The sequence below is a fragment of the Heteronotia binoei genome, chromosome 8 (assembly GCF_032191835.1).
Source record: "Heteronotia binoei isolate CCM8104 ecotype False Entrance Well chromosome 8, APGP_CSIRO_Hbin_v1, whole genome shotgun sequence".
Classification (NCBI taxonomy): domain Eukaryota; kingdom Metazoa; phylum Chordata; class Lepidosauria; order Squamata; family Gekkonidae; genus Heteronotia; species Heteronotia binoei.
In genome coordinates this window covers 9,333,969-9,354,610 of record NC_083230.1, presented here as the reverse complement: position 1 = coordinate 9,354,610, position 20,642 = coordinate 9,333,969, and the positions used below count along the sequence as shown (strand labels likewise).

The following is a 20,642-nucleotide window of genomic DNA, read 5'->3' as shown; positions in this document are numbered from 1 at the left end:
CATGATCTGAGGAGCAGTGAAGCAGGCAGCCTCCACTAGGAGTGGGTATTTTAGGTTCACATAAGGCTCAACAACTTCCTGCTTTCCTGGATCACAGCATGCAGGAAAAGGGAAGCAGACCGTCAAATAAAGAAGTGGGGAGCTTTACAAGTGTTTTTAGCTATTACCTTACTGTCGATGCTACAAGTCTACAGGTTCTGACCAGCGACCCAACACTGGCCGGTATCCTGGGGCGGGGAGAGGGGGGTAAATCATACAGCGTTAACGTTATGTTGCCAACATAGCTTGCATGAAGGGAAATGTAACTCTCGCTTTTGTCCAGCACGCTAAGCCCTCCCAATGACACTATTGACTCATTTGCAATTTTTTGCTAATAATTTAGGATTTTTAAATGAAGCTGAGAAGTTTCACAGGCGAAACGGAACAAGACAAGAGGGTTCTTCCCAACCGTTTTCTAATTCATTTTTGCTTCTTCAAGATCAGAGATTATTTTGCACAATTTTATAAGCCTCTTCGAAGTCTTCCATGATATAGCGTGATCCTAGGTGTACGTGATATAGCGTGATCCTAGGTTTACTTCAAGGTAACAAAAAAGTTATTACATTACATTGGAGAGCCAGTTTGGTGTAGTGGTTAAGTGTGCGGACTCTTATCTGGGAGAACCGGGTTTGATTCCCCACTCCTCCACTTGCACCTGCTAGCATGGCCTTGGGTCAGCCATAGCTCTGGCAGAGGTTGTCCTTGAAAGGGCAGCTGCTGTGAGAGCCCTCTCCAGCCCCACCCACCTCACAGGGTGTCTGTTGTGGGGGAGGAAGGGAAAGGAGGTTGTGAGCCGCTCTGAGACTCTTCGGAGTGGAGGGCGGGATATAAATCCAATATCTTCTTCTTCTACCCCTTTCACTACATGGATCCTAATGCGATGCCCATGGGCATCATGACACCCACCTTTGTTTGCAGAAAGTAGGCAGGGCCAGATGGGTTTTTTGCCCTGCAAGGCTTCTGACTGGCTGCAGAGATTTTTAAAATGTCGCTTCAGCAGCAGCTGCCACTACAACATGAGGTTAAGGCACGGCATACATTTTGTAACTGGCTCTGACTCCCACATTTTATGGTTGCCGTTTTATGGCTGCGACCACCATGCTGTTTCAGAATTCCAAAGGTGCCTCCAGGCTAAAAAGAGTTTGGAAACCACAACTGCAACGTACAAAGTTGACAGTAGCGTATTTTAACGGGTCGACACGCTGAAGAACCAGTTCCTTAGCAATGACAGAGCGACAACGCTGGAGAATATCAGCCAGTATATTTTACCCAAATACATGATGGAACCTTTTGGTGGCCCACAACCTTAAGATGCCTTGGCTGTCGTCTGTCCTCGGCAGAACATAATATATAGCTAACAATACAAACGTGCTGTATACACAGCCGCTGGGTGAAATCATTATTTCCCAACCTCATTTGTTTGAAGATGCCATGTTTTAAACAAAAAGTTCACTTAATTCAGTTCTAGAAGTATTCAACAGTCTCAACGTTCCACAGCGATATCCGTCCATTTTCACCAAAAAAATATGTGCTTTATACATGAGGGATTTCCTTTCCCTTCAGAAGTTGATAGCCTTGCCAAACGATGCGGCCAGATTGGCTTCCCGGAATGCTTCCGATACAGTCTGTTGGAAACAACAACAAAAAGGTCCAGTACAAGGTGCTGGTTATTACCTTTAAAGCCCTATATGGCCTAGGACCTGCCTACCTGAAGGACCGTCTCTCCCCACATGTTCCCCAGAGAGTACTGAGATCGGGAACTCAAAATCTCCTAGTTACCCCGGACCAAAAGAAGCCCGCTTGAAATCTACCAGGGACGGAGCCTTTTCTGTTATGACCCCTTCTTGGTGGAACCAGCTGCCGGAAGAGGTGAGGGCCCTGCGGGACCTCGCCCAGTTCCGCAGGGCCTGTAAGACAACCCTCTTGCGGCTGGCCTATAACTAGCTGGTACAAGAAACCAAGTGTAGTTATACTAGATGTCTGCTGTCCCTAATGTTTTAAATGGTTTAAACGTTTTAAAATTTTAAATGTATTAATTATTTTAACTGTTTTATGCTTAAATTGTATGTATGTGAAATTTTGTGTTGTGAGCCGCCCTGAGCCACTTGTTGGGAAGGGCGGGATATAAATCATAAAATAAATAAATAAATAAAAACCAATAGCAGACAGGAGGAGAGAATAACAGCCACAGAAGCCATCAGCTGGATCCTTAACTAACCCACAAAACAATAAATGCTTTACCCACTTACCGGATGGGCATGACAGACTCTAGCGACATCTTCACACGATGCTCCATATTCCATTGCGAGCGCAGCTTCGTTCACCATTTCTCCAGCACCCTATAAGCAGAAATGCAAACAACAAAACAAAGAACACCCAGAGTCAAGTGCCACAAAGCAATAAATAAAGTTAACAAAACACTTACTTTAGAAAATAAAACTATGAGGCAAGGAAACCTTTATGTATCTTTTTAAGCCACGCAAATTACGCACACTTGTTTTGCGAAGCTTTAGGCTTGTTACTAATTTAAAGGAATCACAGCTAACAGATTCTGTCTTTAAAAATAAAATTTGTGGCAGATTTTTTTCTTTCATTTAAGCACTTTCCTCACGGATGTGAAGAAAGAATAGAGAGAACACCAAGAACGGTGGAAGAGGAAGCAGAGCTAACTACAGGAGAGAAAGATTAGAGGCCTACAAGGATTGTCTCAGAGACATAAACCAATTTCAAATTCCTACAATGCCCGCCAAGACTTCGGGGCCAGGAATATACACAGCTCAGTACTGTTTAGTTAAACCCCAGATACAAAAGATCTCAAAATTCAAGCAGCAACAATTCTCATCCCACACTCACCGCGCCTAGAATATGAGCTCCCAGCATCCTGTCCGTGGACTTGTGACTTAGTATCTTGACCAAGCCATCTGTGTCTGCGTTGGTCTTGGCTCTGCTGTTTGCTGCAAATGGAAATTTTCCAACCTTGTATTCTGTCCCCTGAAACAATGCAGTAAAAAGTTACTACAGATTATTATAAGTCTGCACCTGGAAGACCAAGTCTACACAGACAGAGGTTTTCCTACAGCAGACATCAACAGGAAAGCTTAGTTATTGCTGAGATGGCAAACCTCTGTCTATATGTGACACGTCAGAATGGAGATGGTGCCTGACAACTCCTGCATTCCAAAAACTACTCAGCACACACAACACTCAAGGAATGGACTCTGCTCTTATCTAGGGGATGGATATGCATGTGTGTGTATGGAACAGAAAGAAGAAGGAAGAAGACAGATATGTATGTATTTATACAAATGAGGGGCCCACATGAGGAGAGGGACGGTGGCTGAGTGGTAGAGCATCTGCTTGGGAAGCAGAAGGTCCCAGGTTCAATCCCTGGCATCGCCAACTAAAAAGGATCCAGGCAAGTAGGCATGAAGAACCTCAGCTGGAGACCCTGGAGGGGGCTGTGGCTCAGTGGTAGAGCATCTGCTTGGTAAGCAGAAGGTCCCAGGTTCAATCCCTGGCATCTCCAAAAAAGGGTCCAGGCAAATAGGCGGGAAAAACCTCAGCTTGAGACCCTGGAGAGCCATGAATGGGGCTGTGGCTCAGTGGCAGAGCATCTGCTTGGGAAGCAGAAGGTTCCAGGTTCAATCCCTGGCATCTCCAACTAAAAAGGGTCCAGGCAAATAGGTGTGAGAAACCTCAGCTTGAGACCCTGGAGAGCCATGAATGGGGCTGTGGCTCAGTGGCAGAGCATCTGCTTGGGAAGCAGAAGGTCCCAGGTTCAATCCCTGGCATCTCCAACTAAAAAGGGTCCAGGCAAATAGGTGTGAGAAACCTCAGCTTGAGACCCTGGAGAGCCATGAATGGGGCTGTGGCTCAGTGGCAGAGCATCTGCTTGGGAAGCAGAAGGTCCCAGGTTCAATCCCTGGCATCTCCAACTAAAAAGGGTCCACGCAAATAGGTGTGAGAAACCTCAGCTTGAGACCCTGGAGAGCCATGAATGGGGCTGTGGCTCAGTGGCAGAGCATCTGCTTGGGAAGCAGAAGGTCCCAGGTTCAATCCCTGGCATCTCCAACTAAAAAGGGTCCAGGCAAATAGGTGTGAGAAACCTCAGCTTGAGACCCTGGAGAGCCATGAATGGGGCTGTGGCTCAGTGGCAGAGCATCTGCTTGGGAAGCAGAAGGTCCCAGGTTCAATCCCTGGCATCTCCAACTAAAAAGGGTCCAGGCAAATAGGTGTGAGAAACCTCAGCTTGAGACCCTGGAGAGCCATGAATGGGGCTGTGGCTCAGTGGCAGATCATCTGCTTGGGAAGCAGAAGGTTCCAGGTTCAATCCCTGGCATCTCCAACTAAAAAGGGTCCAGGCAAATAGGTGTGAGAAACCTCAGCTTGAGACCCTGGAGAGCCATGAATGGGGCTGTGGCTCAGTGGCAGAGCATCTGCTTGGGAAGCAGAAGGTCCCAGGTTCAATCCCTGGCATCTCCAACTAAAAAGGGTCCAGGCAAATAGATGTGAGAAACCTCAGCTTGAGACCCTGGAGAGCCATGAATGGGGCTGTGGCTCAGGGGCAGAGCATCTGCTTGGGAAGCAGAAGGTTCCAGGTTCAATCCCTGGCATCTCCAACTAAAAAGGGTCCAGGCAAATAGGTGTGAAAAACCTCAGCTTGAGACCCTGAAGAGCTACTGCCAGTCTGAGTAGACAATACTGACTTTAGGGAGGGACAGTGGCTCAGTGGTAGAGCATCTGCTTGGGAAGCAGAAGGTCCCAGGTTCAATCCCTGGAATCTCCAAAAAAGGGTCCAGGCAAATAGGTGTGAAAAACCTCAGCTTGAGACCCTGGAGAGCCGCTGCCAGTCTGAGTAGACAATACTGACTTTGATGGACCCAGGGTATGATTCAGTAGAAGGCAGCTTCATATGTATATACATCATTTTGAGTCCCCACCTTCAGCTTGCCTAAATGTATATCTATGCTGCAGTGTATCGGAGATACTAGATATCGGAGTAAGACGATCTTTCAAAAATCCCTAAAAGCAATGGATGCAGTTTAATTTAAAGCAACAAAAGGGTATTTGGGTTAGGATGCAGAATCCACCACACCTGTGGCTTAACTCTCTGCATCCTGCCTTCCTAGCCACAGGCTCCAATATCGATAGTGTGCCTGACTGAAGGTTCATTTCCCCTTTTGCCAGGTCAGTTCCGTAAAAGGCAGTTTGCATTTTCAAGCAAGCCCTTCGTCCCGCCCCAAACCGCACATGGAACTGCTAGTCAGTACAAAATCTAGCCAAAAGCCAAATTTATGAACAAAAACAAAACAGAGCCAGCAAAACGGTTCTCAAACTGCAAACCAAGTTTAAGTTATGTATGCTTTATCTACAGTTAAGAACTTCGTATTTATCCCACAACTGCACTGTGAGTGAAAGGAAGCAGGCATGGTACCTCCTCTTTCAGCTGTTCTTCTGATTTTCCAACCCAAGCAACCTCAGGGTGTGTATAAATCACTGAGGGCACACAGTTGTAGTCAATGTGAACGGCACCGCCAGCCATTCCCTCAACGCACAGAATCCCTTCATCTTCAGCTTTGTGAGCAAGCATAGGTCCAGCCACTACATCGCCAATAGCGTAGATGCTGCCAGGGAAATGAAACCAAGTTAAATATTGCTGCTTAAGTACAGGAAAATAAGCCCTGAGAGCTCTAGGGACATGAATGCATTTGTAGCTGGAACAGGCCAAGTTAACAAAAAGCAATATCCTGAAGGGTCCTATCTTTGATATTTGAAACCTTCATTTGAAACTTTAGTTTTCTAGGACAGAACGAGCAAGATAAAAGAAGCACTATGTAGTTACAAAATTCCTGTAACCAGCAGGCAAATGAGGGGGCCACATAGATCCCTCTGGACTGCCCTTTCTGTGCTGTCACAGCAGATATAAATTATTCTTACAGGTAGTAGCATACTCAATCTATACAGTGCTGTGCAGAGTAGAATGGGAAAAGAAAAGAGCACAGCAACTGATTTCATAAATTATAAAGCTTTCCACATTCAAACTATATTCTTAACCAGTCATTAACTTAATAGGAAGTTAATTTGTATTTTACATTCAGACATAAGAACATAAGAGAAGAACATAAGAGAAGCCATGTTGGATCAGGCCAATGGCCCATCCAGTCCAACACTCTGTGTCACATAAGAACATAAGAGAAGCCATGTTGGATCAGGCCAATGGCCCATCCAATCCAACACTGTGTCACAGAAGAACATAAGAGAAGCCATGTTGGATCAGGCCAATGGCCCATCCAGTCCAACACTCTGTGACACAGAAGAACATAAGAGAAGCCATGTTGGATCAGGCCGATGGCCCATCCAGTCCAACACTCTGTGTCACATAAGAACATAAGAGAAGCCATGTTGGATCAGGCCAATGGCCCATCCAGTCCAACACTGTGTCACAGAAGAACATAAGAGAAGCCATGTTGGATCAGGCCAGTGGCCCATCCAATCCAACACTCTGTGTCACATAAGAACATAAGAGAAGCCATGTTGGATCAGGCCAATGGCCCATCCAGTCCAACACTCTGTGTCACAGAAGAACATAAGAGAAGCCATGTTGGATCAGGCCAATGGCCCATCCAGTCCAACACTGTGTCACAGAAGAACATAAGAGAAGCCATGTTGGATCAGGCCAATTGCCCATCCAGTCCAACACTCTGTGTCACAGAAGAACATAAGAGAAGCCATGTTGGATCAGGCCAGTGGTCCCTTCAGTCCAACACTCTGTGTCACATAAGAACATAAGAGAAGCCATGTTGGATCAGGCCAATGGCCCATCCAGTCCAACACTGTGTCACAGAAGAACATAAGAGAAGCCATGTTGGATCAGGCCAATGGCCCATCCAGTCCAACACTCTGTGTCACAGAAGAACATAAGAGAAGCCATGTTGGATCAGGCCAATGGCCCATCCAGTCCAACACTCTGTGTCACAGAAGAACATAAGAGAAGCCATGTTGGATCAGGCCAATGGCCCATCCAGTCCAACACTGTGTCACAGAAGAACATAAGAGAAGCCATGTTGGATCAGGCCAGTGGTCCCTTCAGTCCAACACTCTGTGTCACATAAGAACATAAGAGAAGCCATGTTGGATCAGGCCAATGGCCCATCCAGTCCAACACTGTGTCACAGAAGAACATAAGAGAAGCCATGTTGGATCAGGCCAATGGCCCACCCAGTCCAACACTCTGTGTCACAGAAGAACATAAGAGAAGCCATGTTGGATCAGGCCAATGGCCCATCCAGTCCAACACTGTGTCACAGAAGAACATAAGAGAAGCCATGTTGGATCAGGCCAATGGCCCATCCAGTCCAACACTCTGTGTCACAGAAGAACATAAGAGAAGCCATGTTGGATCAGGCCAATGGCCCATCCAGTCCAACACTCTGTGTCACAGAAGAACATAAGAGAAGCCATGTTGGATCAGGCCAATGGCCCATCCAGTCCAACACTCTGTGTCACAGAAGAACATAAGAGAAGCCATGTTGGATCAGGCCAATGGCCCATCCAGTCCAACACTGTGTCACAGAAGAACATAAGAGAAGCCATGTTGGATCAGGCCAATGGCCCATCCAGTCCAACACTCTGTGTCACAGAAGAACATAAGAGAAGCCATGTTGGATCAGGCCAGTGGTCCCTCCAGTCCAACACTCTGTGTCACAGAAGAACATAAGAGAAGCCCTCTTGGATCAGGCCAGTGGCCCATCCAGTCCAACACTCTGTGTCACATAAGAACATAAAAGAAGCCCTGTTGGATCAGGCCAATGGCCCATCCAGTCCAACACTCTGTGTCACATAAGAGAAGCCCTGTTGGATCAGGCCAATGGCCCATCCAGTCCAACACTCTGTGTCACATAAGAGAAGCCCTGTTGGATCAGGCCAATGGCCCATCCAGTCCAACACTGTGTCACATAAGAGCATAAGAGAAGCCATGTTGGATCAGGCCAATGGCCCATCCAGTCCAACACTCTGTCACACAGTGGCCAAAAAAAATTATATATATATATATACACACACTGTGGCTTATGTTCTCACACTTATGTTCTTAATAGGAAGTTAATTTGTATTTTACATTCAGACTCCCAACTTCTAAACAATAACACATGACATAAAAACCAAAAGGAAGCTACCCTCCTATTATTTCACTTACTTGGGGATTTTGGTTTGGAATCTGTTGTTGATTGGGATTCTGCCCCTGTTATCTAGTTCAATACCCACTTCCTCCAGGCCAAGGTTCTTAGCGAAAGGGCGTCGGCCAATACACACTAGGAGAACGTCACAAGTGACCACTTCCGCTTTGCCTCCAGCAGCAGCTTCAATCCTGAGGAATAAAAGAAGAAACAAAGTCCTAAGAAACAGATATTACCTGCTGTTAATGTGTCATGTGTCTCTGAACCCACATTACTTCCTTCTAATGGATATAGAATATTTACATGAAAAATAAATTGGCAATCTGATAGGAAGTTATTTAAAGTTATTAGCCATTGTAGGGTTAAGCCATTCGAGAACAAGATTTTTTTTACATTCTTGTAAAATCTTGTTACGCCAATGTACAGAAGTGAGAGCCAGCATAGTATAGTAGTTAAATAAACAAATATATTCCTGAGCTTCACCACAAAAAGCACAATATCTTATACATCCACATTTACCGTTTCCACCTCATTACCATCCTGTCTTGAGCATGCAGCTCATTAGTTGTGCCACAAATGACCAGGATGGTATTATACCACTTCCACCTGTGTTCCATGCCACATTTAAATGTACCTCAAATGTGTGAAGCTTCTAGATTACAGGAGTGCATACTCATCTCCACCAACCAACATTTGCTGGGATGGAGTCAACTGTCTAATGTGTCAGACCTGTATGATCGCCTTCACCTTCAGTTCTGAAGAACAACAATCCCACAAAATATGTGGATGTAGCAGACAGTAAATGGTTAATGCTTTAATTCAGTCTGAGAACCCTAAGTGACAGGGGAGTCAAATGCACTCCACAGCTGACAATGTCAGTTAAGAGTGGCAGTTAAGAATGACAGTTGAAGGTGAAGTGAAAAAAGTGAAGGAAAATTAGGCAGTGGGAGAAAATCAAGAAAGACTCTGTATTAGTGAAAGTGGGATGAGTAGCCTTCCACTGAGGAAAACAGCCCTTACTAAAGGGGGGTGATCCCTATCAAGAGGTTAAGAAGGAAAGCTGGAACTTGTGTGAATGTGCCTGCCTTTTCAAATTTAAGTATTTTTATTTATTTAATTCCATTTATATCCTGACCTCCCTGCAAATGGGCCCAGGGCACACATGACATGACAACACAACATAATTTCACAATTTCATGCGAGTTAAAAATTCAGAGTTAAAATGAAATAAAATGAAACAAATCTTATGCTTGTTTAATTAAGCAGGGACTACCAAGAAATCTCTCCCCACAGTTTTAAAGACCTGTCTGTATAACCAGCTACTTGATTATGACAAAGTATCTACTGTTTACATTTATACAAAGTTACCTCAACCCTGTTGTCTGTTCACCTTCTAAGTCCTAAACCTGATATCTAGTTGACCATTTCCTCTTAGAAGTGAAATAAAGTAGTTAGTTTTGAATTATTATCAGCGTCTCATGTGCCATTATCAGATTAAAAACAAAAGAAGGATTTTAGTTGGCCCTCAGTTTCCTATGCTGGATCAGCATATATCAATATAAACAACTGGGTGGGACAGATAGAGAAACAAAAAAGAAAGAAAAGGGACTGCTCAGCCAAGAAAAAGATAAAGGGAAGCTGGGGATGGAAGATAATTATAGTGGGATTTGCACACTTTTGGATAAATAGGAACAAGACTCAAATGTATTCCTTTAACATCAGAAACTTTACTGTGAAGTAAATCTGTGTAGCATCAGACACAGTTGACATAAGTAGTAACTTTAATCAAAGACTGTTAACTAGTTGTTACTCATTCTCTCTGATACTAACAGCAAGATATTAATGGTATGTGTTGAGTTCAGTGCAAAAAGACAGAACAATTTCCCTTGATTCCATCATTCCAATGCAACCAATTCCCCAATGTCTCATTCCGCTGAAACCCTGGGGGTACCACCACTCTCAGGAGTGATGTGCAGAAGGCTCAGAGAGCTACTATGAAAGGATATATTGCCAAAATCTATTATGTAGTCAGAGTCAAACTTACAGTCATTTGGATCCAACCCAGTATATATTAATTTTATTATATCCATGAGAGAGACTGCAAGGTTTTTGTTTTTTTTAATTCCACACCACTGAAAATATATTTTAAATATCCTAACAACCAGCCATAGATATCTAAGGTGTCAGGATACTAGATCTCTGGAATGTTTCTAGCTCTGATTCTGATTGCTGGATTACCTTGGTTTTAAATGAGAAAGCAATCCTATTGCTACAAGCCCAACACAAGCATGCTCAGTACTTACGAAACGTCAATCTTTCCATCTGGTTTCTTGGTTGCACCAGTAACTTTGGTATTGAGTTTAAATTTAAGCCCTTGTTTCTGTAAAATTCGCTGGAAGTTCTTCGAGATCTCCATATCAATGCCCAAACCACCAACATGGCCAAGGAACTCCACAGCTGTTACATCAGCACCTAGACGCTGCCACACCGAGCCCTACGGTCAACACAAGCCATGATTAAGAAGCAGAACTCGCAGGAAAAAGGAAAAGAGCGACTTTGTACTTTTGTGTTGCGTTGCCTATACATTTATCCATTAACAGCAATGCCCACCAAGGATAAACAGAAGCGCAACAGGGATTTTCAAACAGGGTAACAATTGCTGCGGAAAGCACTGTCTACAGAATGCCTATATGCTTCAGTGACAATTTTACTAACTGGTCAAGTTCATAAGACTTTAAATGCAATAGCAAGTTAACAGATCAGCTGTGTTCTCGCACACAAGACACAAACAAGATGCAAGAACGACCCCCACACTTTGCAGCCGTTATTTACATTTTTTCAGCAAAATGATGCAGCCCAAAAAATAATTCCTCAAAACTTCTGCATAAAAAAATAGCAGTTTATAAAGTTGCCATCCTCTGAATAACATATGCAGCTGCACTGGAAACAAGAAGTCTTGAAGCCTTCTAAAAATCAGATTTTAATCACTATATAATTCTCTTCTTTACTTTCCCTGTCATGTCTTCCACTAAAATGTTCTTGCATTTTTAAAACATTACTGTTTCTGTGAAATCCCCCACAAAGATCTGCAATGCAAACAATCTCCCATAATCCTAGAATGGCTGAAAAACTGCTAAGTGCTTCATATATATTGATAGATTCTGCACATGTGCTGCATTCACCGGGGCTCTTCTCTGTTTCCACTCCATCTCTCAGATCTGCTACTTCCTCTTCCCCTCTGTTTCTCCAAAGCTGCCTCCTTTCTTCTTTTCACCAGCCTCATTGCTGGTTGATCTCTTCCTGTGTTCACCAACCTTGTTTCAACAGCTACTACTTCTCCCTTGATACCTTCTCAAGGTATGTCACATGAGGCTTCTTCAAACCTGGCTACCTCCTCAAGCTGGCCTGCTTTATCCCAGCTCAAGCACCATTTCTTACACCATTTCATTTACAGAACAAAGGAAACTCGAAATGTTTGGGAGCCACATGCTGCATACTAAATCACAAAACTGACAGAATTAAAAGGAAAATTCTATTATTAAAAACCTTCCTGTCCTTCTCATTCCCTGCTACATAACTACCTTGCACAAACATTCACTGGGTCAAAAGTGACTAATCTGGGAACCTGCATGCAAAATGGCAACCTAACATGGTGGTCTGGGTTGTACGATGCTCCACCAGCATGTCAGGAGTAAACACACAGCTGTCATGCATTCTGCAATTATGGTAAATTTTTAAAAAGACTACAATTGCTGTGCGAAGCAGCACCCACACAGAGAAAGCTGGCAACACAACCAGTGCTTATGAACAATCCCAGTCGGCCTGTGAGCCTACAAGTAGCCCCAAAGCCATGAGAATAATCCCAGCAAGCCACTTATAGGTCACAGAGTTTATAGATGCAGGAAAATTTGTATTTTAAGAACAGCAAGGCATGTTACTCACTAGTTCCACACCAATGACACCTGCACCAATGACCACCATTTTTTCAGGGACTTGTTTTAAAGATAATGCACCAGTAGACGATACAATTGTGTCCTCGTCGATCTAAATAAACGGAGAAGGAATTTAGCACCTTCAAACAAAAACAGTTTGTTTATTTATTTATTTAATTATTTATATCCCGCCCTTCCCACGAGTGGCTCAGGGCGGCTCACAACAAAGAATTAGACATAATTTAAACTAGCATTTAAAATATTAAGAATTAAAACATTCAGAAAATTAAAACCTAAAAACATTAAACAGTAAAACAATATGTATAACAGAGCTACGTGGTAAGCTACCTATCATTTCCTGTATCAGATTAGATGTAGACTAGGTATAAGCTAGCCGGAAGAGGGTCGTCTTACAGGCCCTGCGGAACTGAATAAGGTCCCGCAGGGCCCTCACCTCCTCCGGTAGCTGATTCCACCATGTAGGGGCCATAACAGAGAAAGCCCTGTCCCTAGTTGATTTTAGGCGGGCTTCTTTTGGCCCGGGGATAGCGAGAAGATTTTGAGTTCCCGACCTCAGTACTCTCTGGGGAACATGTGGGGAGAGACAGTCCCTCAGATAGGCAGGTCCCAGGCCATATAGGGCTTTAAAGGTAATAACCAGCACCTTGTACCGAACTCGGTATATTATTGGAAGCCATATACAAAATGCCACTGATTTATCTAACACCTACCATACAATACCATGTTACATATCTGAAAACATCACTCCCTCTGCATCTGCCCCCCCCTCCCCCCCGCAAAACCCTTCAACGCCAGCACTGGAAAATAAAAACGCAAGCCGCAGGAGTCCCTTAGCTCCAGCTGCCACCTCGGGAACAGCTGCACCACCTTCAGGGGGCCTGAGGGTGGGGAGCATAGCAGATTCAGTAGGGTGCATTACCCCCTCCCCACCACTGCCTAGCTACAGGCCTAGAAAACATCCATCTCTTGTACCTGGTGCTGGCTGAGAGCACCCCTTGGCCATAAGAAAGACTAATTAAACCTCTCCTTCTCCCGGTATGTATGACTGGGTTTTGTAGTATTGTATTCCTTGTGTTTTGTTTGGTATGTATGCTTGTGTGTATATGTGTATAAGTGTATTATTTTTTCTTTTCTTTGTTGTATGTGTAACCTTTTTAAATAAAAAAACTCTTCTTCAAGAAAGGCCAGCATAAGAATGAGGCAGCACTCCCATTCCTGGATCAAGACCTCACAGAAGATGATGATGATGATGATGATGATAATAATAATAATAAATTTATTTATATCCCGCCCTCCCCGCCGGAGCAGGCTCAGGGCGGCTAACAACATTCATAAAATATACAATACAATAAATATACAAACTTTAAAATTAACATTATTTAAAACCCAATTAATACCCAGATAACTTAACTTAATCTGACAGTAGCAATGGTGTTCCTGGTGCTATTCCTGTCAGTTTACATGATAGCGAGGGTCCTTGAACAGAACTATATTAGCGGATCCCTTTGTTGAAACATCATGAATCAGCAGTCCGTAAACGCCAGCTGAAAAAGGATGGTCTTGCAGGCCCTGCGGAACTGGTCAAGGTTCCGCAGGGCCCGCACCTCCTCCGGGAGCTGATGTATTTTAAGTGATAGTTCTGTTAGTTTTTAAGCGCTGTCACCAGCTTTGGAAACAAAGGTTTTTTTAAACTGAAAAGAAGAACAAAAATTCAACCCATAAACAAACAGCAGATTGCTCGTAGAAAAAAAATCAAAATCAAGGCATACCGTAACTCCAGGGAAAGGTGTGACTTCTGAGCCTGTAGCAATAAGAATATTCTTCGTGTTAATAACCTGACTGCTGCCGTCATCTTTAGTTGCTGTGACCTGATTTTTCCCCGTTATTTTTCCAAAACCGGACACATGTGTCACCTTCCCAAAAGAAAATACATTTATTCCATTTAAAGCAAATGAACGAAGAAATATTTCACTGTGACCCCAAAGCATACGCAAGTTAAGGCATCCCAACAGCTTATCCTTCAAAAAATATTTGAAATTTTATCTAAAAAAGCAGTAAAACAGTTCAGGCAGCTATCTTTAAGATTACTTCCAATGATTAAACAGAAATTTCCTTCCCTGATAATCAGGTTCCATTGATGCCCCGACTCTTAAAGCCAATTGTTTTTTAAAAACATGATAAAATCATGGAAATTACTGTCTTCAACCAGCAACAAAGCTAGCCATGATTTCCTCCCTAGGCCTCGGCCTAAACTACTGTTTGAACTGACAAGAGATAGCAAAAAGGACCAGTCTCCTGACACTCTCCTGCAGCACTCACCATTAGTTTAGCCCTATTTTCATATCCAAAAGCACCATCAGGATCCCCACATGCTTAATAGCAAGTTACAGCTGTTATCCTGGCAGCCTGATCAGTCATTTAAACGAAGCAAAAAACTCACGCAAAACTATCTCTAAAATAAGTAAAATGCTAGAGGACAAAGAGGATCTATTTCTATTTCTTACCAGCATTAAAAAAACAGACAAGCTGCTGTCGTCCAGAGGCCAGACATACCTTATTCTGTTTAAACAAATGAGCAATTCCACCTGTTAAAGCCTTCACTGCACCGCTTTTCTGTTCCATCATCTTCTCTAAATTCAGCCGGAGCCCTGTAACTATAAATGTTCTTTTTTCAGTACTGGGGAGGGGGGATGGTATTTTACAGTCCTGAACACTCAGCACAAAAGGGCAATTTAAAGTTCAGTTATGTACCACAGCAATATGTCTAATCCAGTAGTTCCCAACCTTTTTGAGTGAGTATGGCCCCTTTCTAACAGAAAAGAAATTCTGGGGACCTCCCACAGTCAGAGTTAAATTGCTGAGCAGTCAGGTTAAAATGGATAAAAGGAAGTACTTCTTCACCCAAAGGGTGATTAACATGTGCAATTCACTGCCACAGGAGGTGGTGGCGTCCACAAGCATAGCCACCTTCAAGAGGGGGTTAGATAAAATATGGAGCTGAGGTCCATCAGTGGCTATTAGCCACAGTGTGTGTGTGTGTGTGTGTATGTATATATATATTTGGCCACTGTGTGACACAGAATGTTGTACTGGATGGGCCATTGGCCTGATCTAACATGGCTTCTCTTATGTTCTTATGAGTCCAGCTGCAAAGTCGGAGTCCAAAGCCAGAGTCAAGATTCAGTCCAGAAGGTCAGTTACTCGAGAGCAGAGCCCAGTTCAAAGCATGGTCCAGAAAGTGAGGTCTAGCAGTCCAAGGTCATATAAAATAGCAAGCAGGTCCAATATCCAAGTCCAAAGACAATCCGAAAGTCACTGGAGTGGAGCAGAGTCAGGAGCTGTGGAAGCAGAGTCCACCAGGAGGTGACAAATTGCTTCCACATCAAGCAGTCTTCCTTGACTGGGTTTTATAGGCATCTGCTACAAGGTCTTACTTGCAACCAACTCATCATCAGCTAACAGCAGGCATCAGGCCATGAGACATGCACTTTGTCGTCTCTCCTGGAGCTCCATCCTAAGCCTTCATCTCCAGCACTCAAAGGGTGTGGGTGAAACTGGAGGGCTGGTAAGAACCACCAGGGTTTCATCCCTTGAAAGGAGCAGGAAGGGGCTGGTGGCTCCACATATTAGTGGGTGAACTCTGACAAGCCTGCAGTTCCTCTTCTTGCTGGCAGGCTTCTCCTGCTTAAGAGCTGGTTATGCAGGTCTCCTCTCCTCCTGAGGAGTCCTTCTCTCCTGACTGACCCATGACACTCACATGACAATTGTTATACTATTAGTATCCACTGATTGAGAAAATACATAATGACAAAAAAGATCGAAATAACAATTCTTAATATGCATGTAACAATCACAGAGAATTAGAGAAAGTACAATCTAAATTTCTCAGAGACCTTTTTATTGTACCAAAATGCACATCCAATGTAGTCTTAAGACAAGAGGCTGGGATACCAGGAGTGGAATTGAAAATCTGGAAGGTTTCAATTTACTATTGGCTAAGAATCCATCTGAAGCCTCCAGGACTTATCCCTTTGTTTTTAGCATCTACCCCTTATCCTGATTGGTCTATCAGAATAACGAACAAACTGAGATCAATTGGGTTATGTCCGACTAATCTCTTGGAAATAGGTTTATAGAAAGCCAGATCTTTGGTACACCAACGCTTGACTGACATTGAGGTCCAAACTGATGAAGCACTCTTACCTAGAATGTATAGCAAGCTAAAATCTTGGTCTGGATTTGCTGCAGCCCCATATTTATCTAAGATCATGTATGAAAAGTACAGATGGGCCTTTTCTTCTAATGTTTTACAAGGAAGGTTCCTTCGCTGGCCTATCCACCAAAGATGCTGTATATACTCAGAAAAGGAAGCTGAAACTGTCACTCACATTCTTCTACACTGTGAGCTCTATTCTAAAGAGAGACGTCAGTCAATATTTCCATTATGCTCTAAATTTAAACCTATAGATAATTATCTGAAATCTGCAGATGTTGTGCTGCTGAAATAGTTACTGGAAGAGACTAAGAAATCTGTAACACAGGCAGTAGCAAAATATTCTTTTTTAGCCATAAATAAGCGGAAGTATGTTGTTATTGAGAGCCAGTTTGGTGTAGTGGTTAAGTGTGCTGACTCTTATCTGGGAGAACCGGGTTTGATTCCCCACTCCTCCACTTGCACCTGCTGGAATGGCCTTGGGTCAGCCATAGCTCTGGCAGAGGTTGTCCTTGAAAGGGCAGCTGCTGTGAGAGCCCTCTCCAGCCCCACCCACCTCACAGGGTGTCTTGTGCGGGAGGAAGGGAAAGGAGATTGTGAGCCGCTCTGAGACTCTTCGGAGTGGAGGGCGGGATAGAAATCCAATATCATCATCTTCTTCTTATTGCTGGTCACTTGACCATAATAAATTAAATTGAATTGAAATACGCATGTGGATTCACAGCCCCTTTGCAATAACTCCACAGGTCCCCACGAGACCCCATTCCCCAGATTGGAAACCACTGGTCTAAATCATTCTTACTAATGTAAGAAGCTATCCTACAGCAATCAGCCATCTGAAACTATGATGCTCTTCATAGATATAACACAGAATATCACACAGGACAAACATCAAACTGAAGCATCAATTACTACAAGGAACAGAAATGATCCTTCACTGATAATCAGGTTCCACTGATGCCCCAACTCTTAAAGCCAATTTTTTTTAAAAAAAAACATGATAAAATCATGGAAATTACTGTCTTCAACCAGCAACAAAGCCAGCGATGATTTCCTCCCTAGGCCTCAGCAGGAGGTTTTTAAAAGAGTTTTAAGTGTGCTACTTACAGAACTATACTTGTGTGTGAATGTGGTAAAGACACAGATCTTTTCCCTGAATATTCAGTTTGGGTTTTCGTTACCACATTCACACACAGTAAGTGTTGGATTCAAAGATCCTTCGCTGGTGCAGGATGGAGTCAGAAGTCACTGAGTGACACTTATTCCCTTCTCCATATCCACAAGGCATCACATACTGTTCCACAGGAGTCCCAATCAGCAAGAGGTTTCTAGAGAACTCAAGGGCCTAAAGCAAAACGAAAGCCCTGCTGCACACAGGAAACATCTTACACAGTTCTTTGGATCCAAGCCTCAGTCTCCAGCTCTTTTATTGACAGAAAAATAAACAGAGCACACATTATGTTCTAACTGGTATCTCAGAACGAAATAATCTGCTCCCACCTTTCTATAACCTGACTAAAGGCACTGGGATAATTGACGAGCACTTGTTTAAATTATTTGCATGCCACCTCTTCAGAGATTTGCTTGAGGCTGCTCACAACCATAGAAGGGAGCGGGGGGGGGGTATCACTAAAATTACACAGTTAAAGACCAACCAACAAAGAAGCACAACCACACATAAAAGCCCACAAGTATCACTCATTTAGAAGCATCACCTATTCTCATAATGGTCTCCTCGGATTAGAAGCAGATTGTAAAACCAATTACAAATATGACCTCCCTAAATAAAATCGTGAGCAAGGTACCACTGCTGCTGGAAAGGCCTTCTTTCTGATCTCTCCCAGCCTCACCTCTACACAGACACCAAGCCTTGTGAGAAGAATTTTAACTAACTGGTAGGCTGAACAGTACTTTTATATATATTTAAACAAAGAATAGTTCATATTTTTCTATTTTTAAAGAATCTGATTTTTTCCCCTTGTACCTGTGGAGTTTTACAATGATTGTTAAAGGTAACATTAGTTGACCCCCCCACCAACACAAACATTTTGCTGGCCTACCAAGAAATGTACTGAATACTTACTTTCAATTCCTCTATTAGCAAAGTCTTTGCCATGGGCCAAATGATAAAGGTGTGAATTGTTCAGTAAGGCCTACAAATCAAAACAAGCAAGCAGAAAAATTAAACACAATCCACACAGCCAACATTCGTGCGTTTGACACGAGTGCTAGTTATAAGATCAGAACGCAGTAATTTGGTTTGGCTATCAATATCACTTCAGACATATGTATGACTGCAATGCTTACATATGTGAATAGTTGCATCACTTAAATCTTTTCTAATGGAGCTAGTTTACATTCAGCAGTTGCTCATGACAATAACCAAGAGTATGAGCATGTATACACCAGCCGTCAGTGTTTCATGCATGCCCCTATACACACTGCATACAAATGTACACTTACAAAAAAAAAACTCTGGCTCCAGAAAATGCAGACATTAAATTTCTAGATACTAAAAACAATTCTTGCTTTCTTAATCTTCTTCTCTAGTTAGCAGCATTGGGAAATCACAGTGATTAGTTTTCTAAAATTCAGTTTCCCTCTCCCAGGCCAGCATTTAATCCTTCTTTAACTGCCTACTGGAAGTGAAGGATATCAAAAGAAAGAGATTGCAGGAGACGGTAGGTTGAAAACCCACAAGAACTTCTCAGAAGTACATAGAGATCTATACTATCCAGCCCTAGGCTGCTTGTGGACTGCCAGTAATCCACATAGATCCACATACAGTGGGCAGCGGAAGCTACTGGATTTGGGCTGCTCATTAGACAGCTTCACTCAATGTTTTAAAAAGTCACCTTGGAGCAGGATATAGACCAGGAAATCTATGCTGCTTGTGCCATAGTGCTTGTCACAAGCAACACTGTCTACCAGGTTCTGAAATCCACAATTAGAGATGGGCATGAACCAAATTATGAACGCAAGTTTGTCTCAAACAAAGCTGGTTCATCGTTCGCAAACCTCAGTTCGTGCCCATCCTGCCCTCATTGTCAAGTCTCTGTAAAACCTTGGTCAAGCCTGTACTTAACTTTGGTTCAAGCAAAGAGCCTTCTGGGTAAAGCCTCTCTGTATTCCAATGCTGCTAGCTAAACCTCTCCCTACCCCCCCTTCCCTTTTCTTTGTTATGTAGCCTTGCTTTGAAATGGGAATATGTGAAGAAATTATCTGTGCCTTCTCAGGCTGGGCATCGGGGGAGGTTGGAGCCAGAGACGCTCAAGGCCAGAGCCGGCCTGAGAAAGAAATTGTAACATCAATGTGTGAATGTGCCCTGCATAGTGCCCCTCCCTTAAGAATCCCTTTGAAGTGTACCTTATATGATGGCATTGTACTGTATGATCTTTAGTCTTTCAATTTGAACTTAGCCAAGTACATCCTCATCAATAAACTAGCTACTTTGTTTCAACAACGACTCGTTATTGATTTGGAGACTTGACACTCATGAGCCCCACAAACTTCCCAGGGGGGTTCAAGTGGGCAGACACATTAGTGCTGGAGGAGGGGCTTGGAGAAGGCAAAGAGAATGTCTCTTTAAATGCCTTCTCCAAGACCCACAGACGCCACTGCTGCACAACTCACAAGTCAACTGAGCAGGGATTTAAACTGCCTTCTCAGCTGGCTCACCGAGTCATGTCAGTGAGTAAATTGAGAAAGTATTAAAATCCCTTCTCAGTTCATTTGTAAAATCACACTGCCACAGTGGCACGATTCAACAAGTCAACTGAGAAGGGGTTTAAAGCTGTCCCCAGGATCTGTGTGAGGGAGGTCTTTCCCCCTCACACAGAGACCTGCTTGGAGGCTTCCTTCTCCTGCCTGGCAGTTTAAACCGCTGGCCTCAGGATCGGGGCGGGGGGGGTCCCTCCCCCTTCCACACAGCCCTGGCTTGGAGGCCGCTTTCCCCTGCCCGGTGGTTTAAACCATTGGACAAGAGAAGCTGGCCCCAAGATCTACTGGGGGGGGGTGTGGGAGGAAGTCTCTCCCCAACATATACACACCGGGTTTGAAGTCTCAAAGAGGAGTCAGCCCAGGATAGCACCGAGTGGCAGAGCTGATAGCTCTGGGCCTCCGCAGTGGGTGGGCTCCTCAAGCCGGGTCCGCAGGTGTCGAGGAGACCTCCCCCCCACATACAGACCCTGTCAGCTCTCACCGTCCCCTGTGGTCATTGGCTGGCTCCTCTTTGCAGCTCAGTTTAAACAAAGAAGTGTTAGC

At 43.7% G+C, this 20,642-nt stretch overlaps 1 protein-coding gene and 1 non-coding gene across 2 annotated transcripts in view; one reads left to right on the top strand and one right to left on the bottom strand.

The window, feature by feature from the left end:
- Nucleotides 1-1,283: 1,283 nt before the first annotated feature.
- DLD (dihydrolipoamide dehydrogenase) overlaps nucleotides 1,284-20,642 on the bottom strand; it is a 31,559-nt gene continuing 12,200 nt past the window's right edge. The window contains exons 5-14 of the mRNA XM_060244739.1: nucleotides 18,463-18,532; nucleotides 14,720-14,820; nucleotides 13,936-14,079; nucleotides 12,156-12,257; nucleotides 10,517-10,707; nucleotides 8,234-8,404; nucleotides 5,474-5,663; nucleotides 2,893-3,030; nucleotides 2,289-2,378; nucleotides 1,284-1,664 (exon numbers count right to left, since the gene is read on the bottom strand). Coding sequence (XP_060100722.1) covers nucleotides 1,599-1,664; nucleotides 2,289-2,378; nucleotides 2,893-3,030; nucleotides 5,474-5,663; nucleotides 8,234-8,404; nucleotides 10,517-10,707; nucleotides 12,156-12,257; nucleotides 13,936-14,079; nucleotides 14,720-14,820; nucleotides 18,463-18,532 — 1,263 coding nt within the window. The 3' untranslated portion in view covers nucleotides 1,284-1,598. The remainder of the gene's footprint in view (nucleotides 1,665-2,288; nucleotides 2,379-2,892; nucleotides 3,031-5,473; nucleotides 5,664-8,233; nucleotides 8,405-10,516; nucleotides 10,708-12,155; nucleotides 12,258-13,935; nucleotides 14,080-14,719; nucleotides 14,821-18,462; nucleotides 18,533-20,642) is intronic.
- Nucleotides 3,493-3,565, top strand: TRNAT-GGU (transfer RNA threonine (anticodon GGU)). Its single transcript has one exon. It is a non-coding gene; the product is annotated as a tRNA-Thr (tRNA).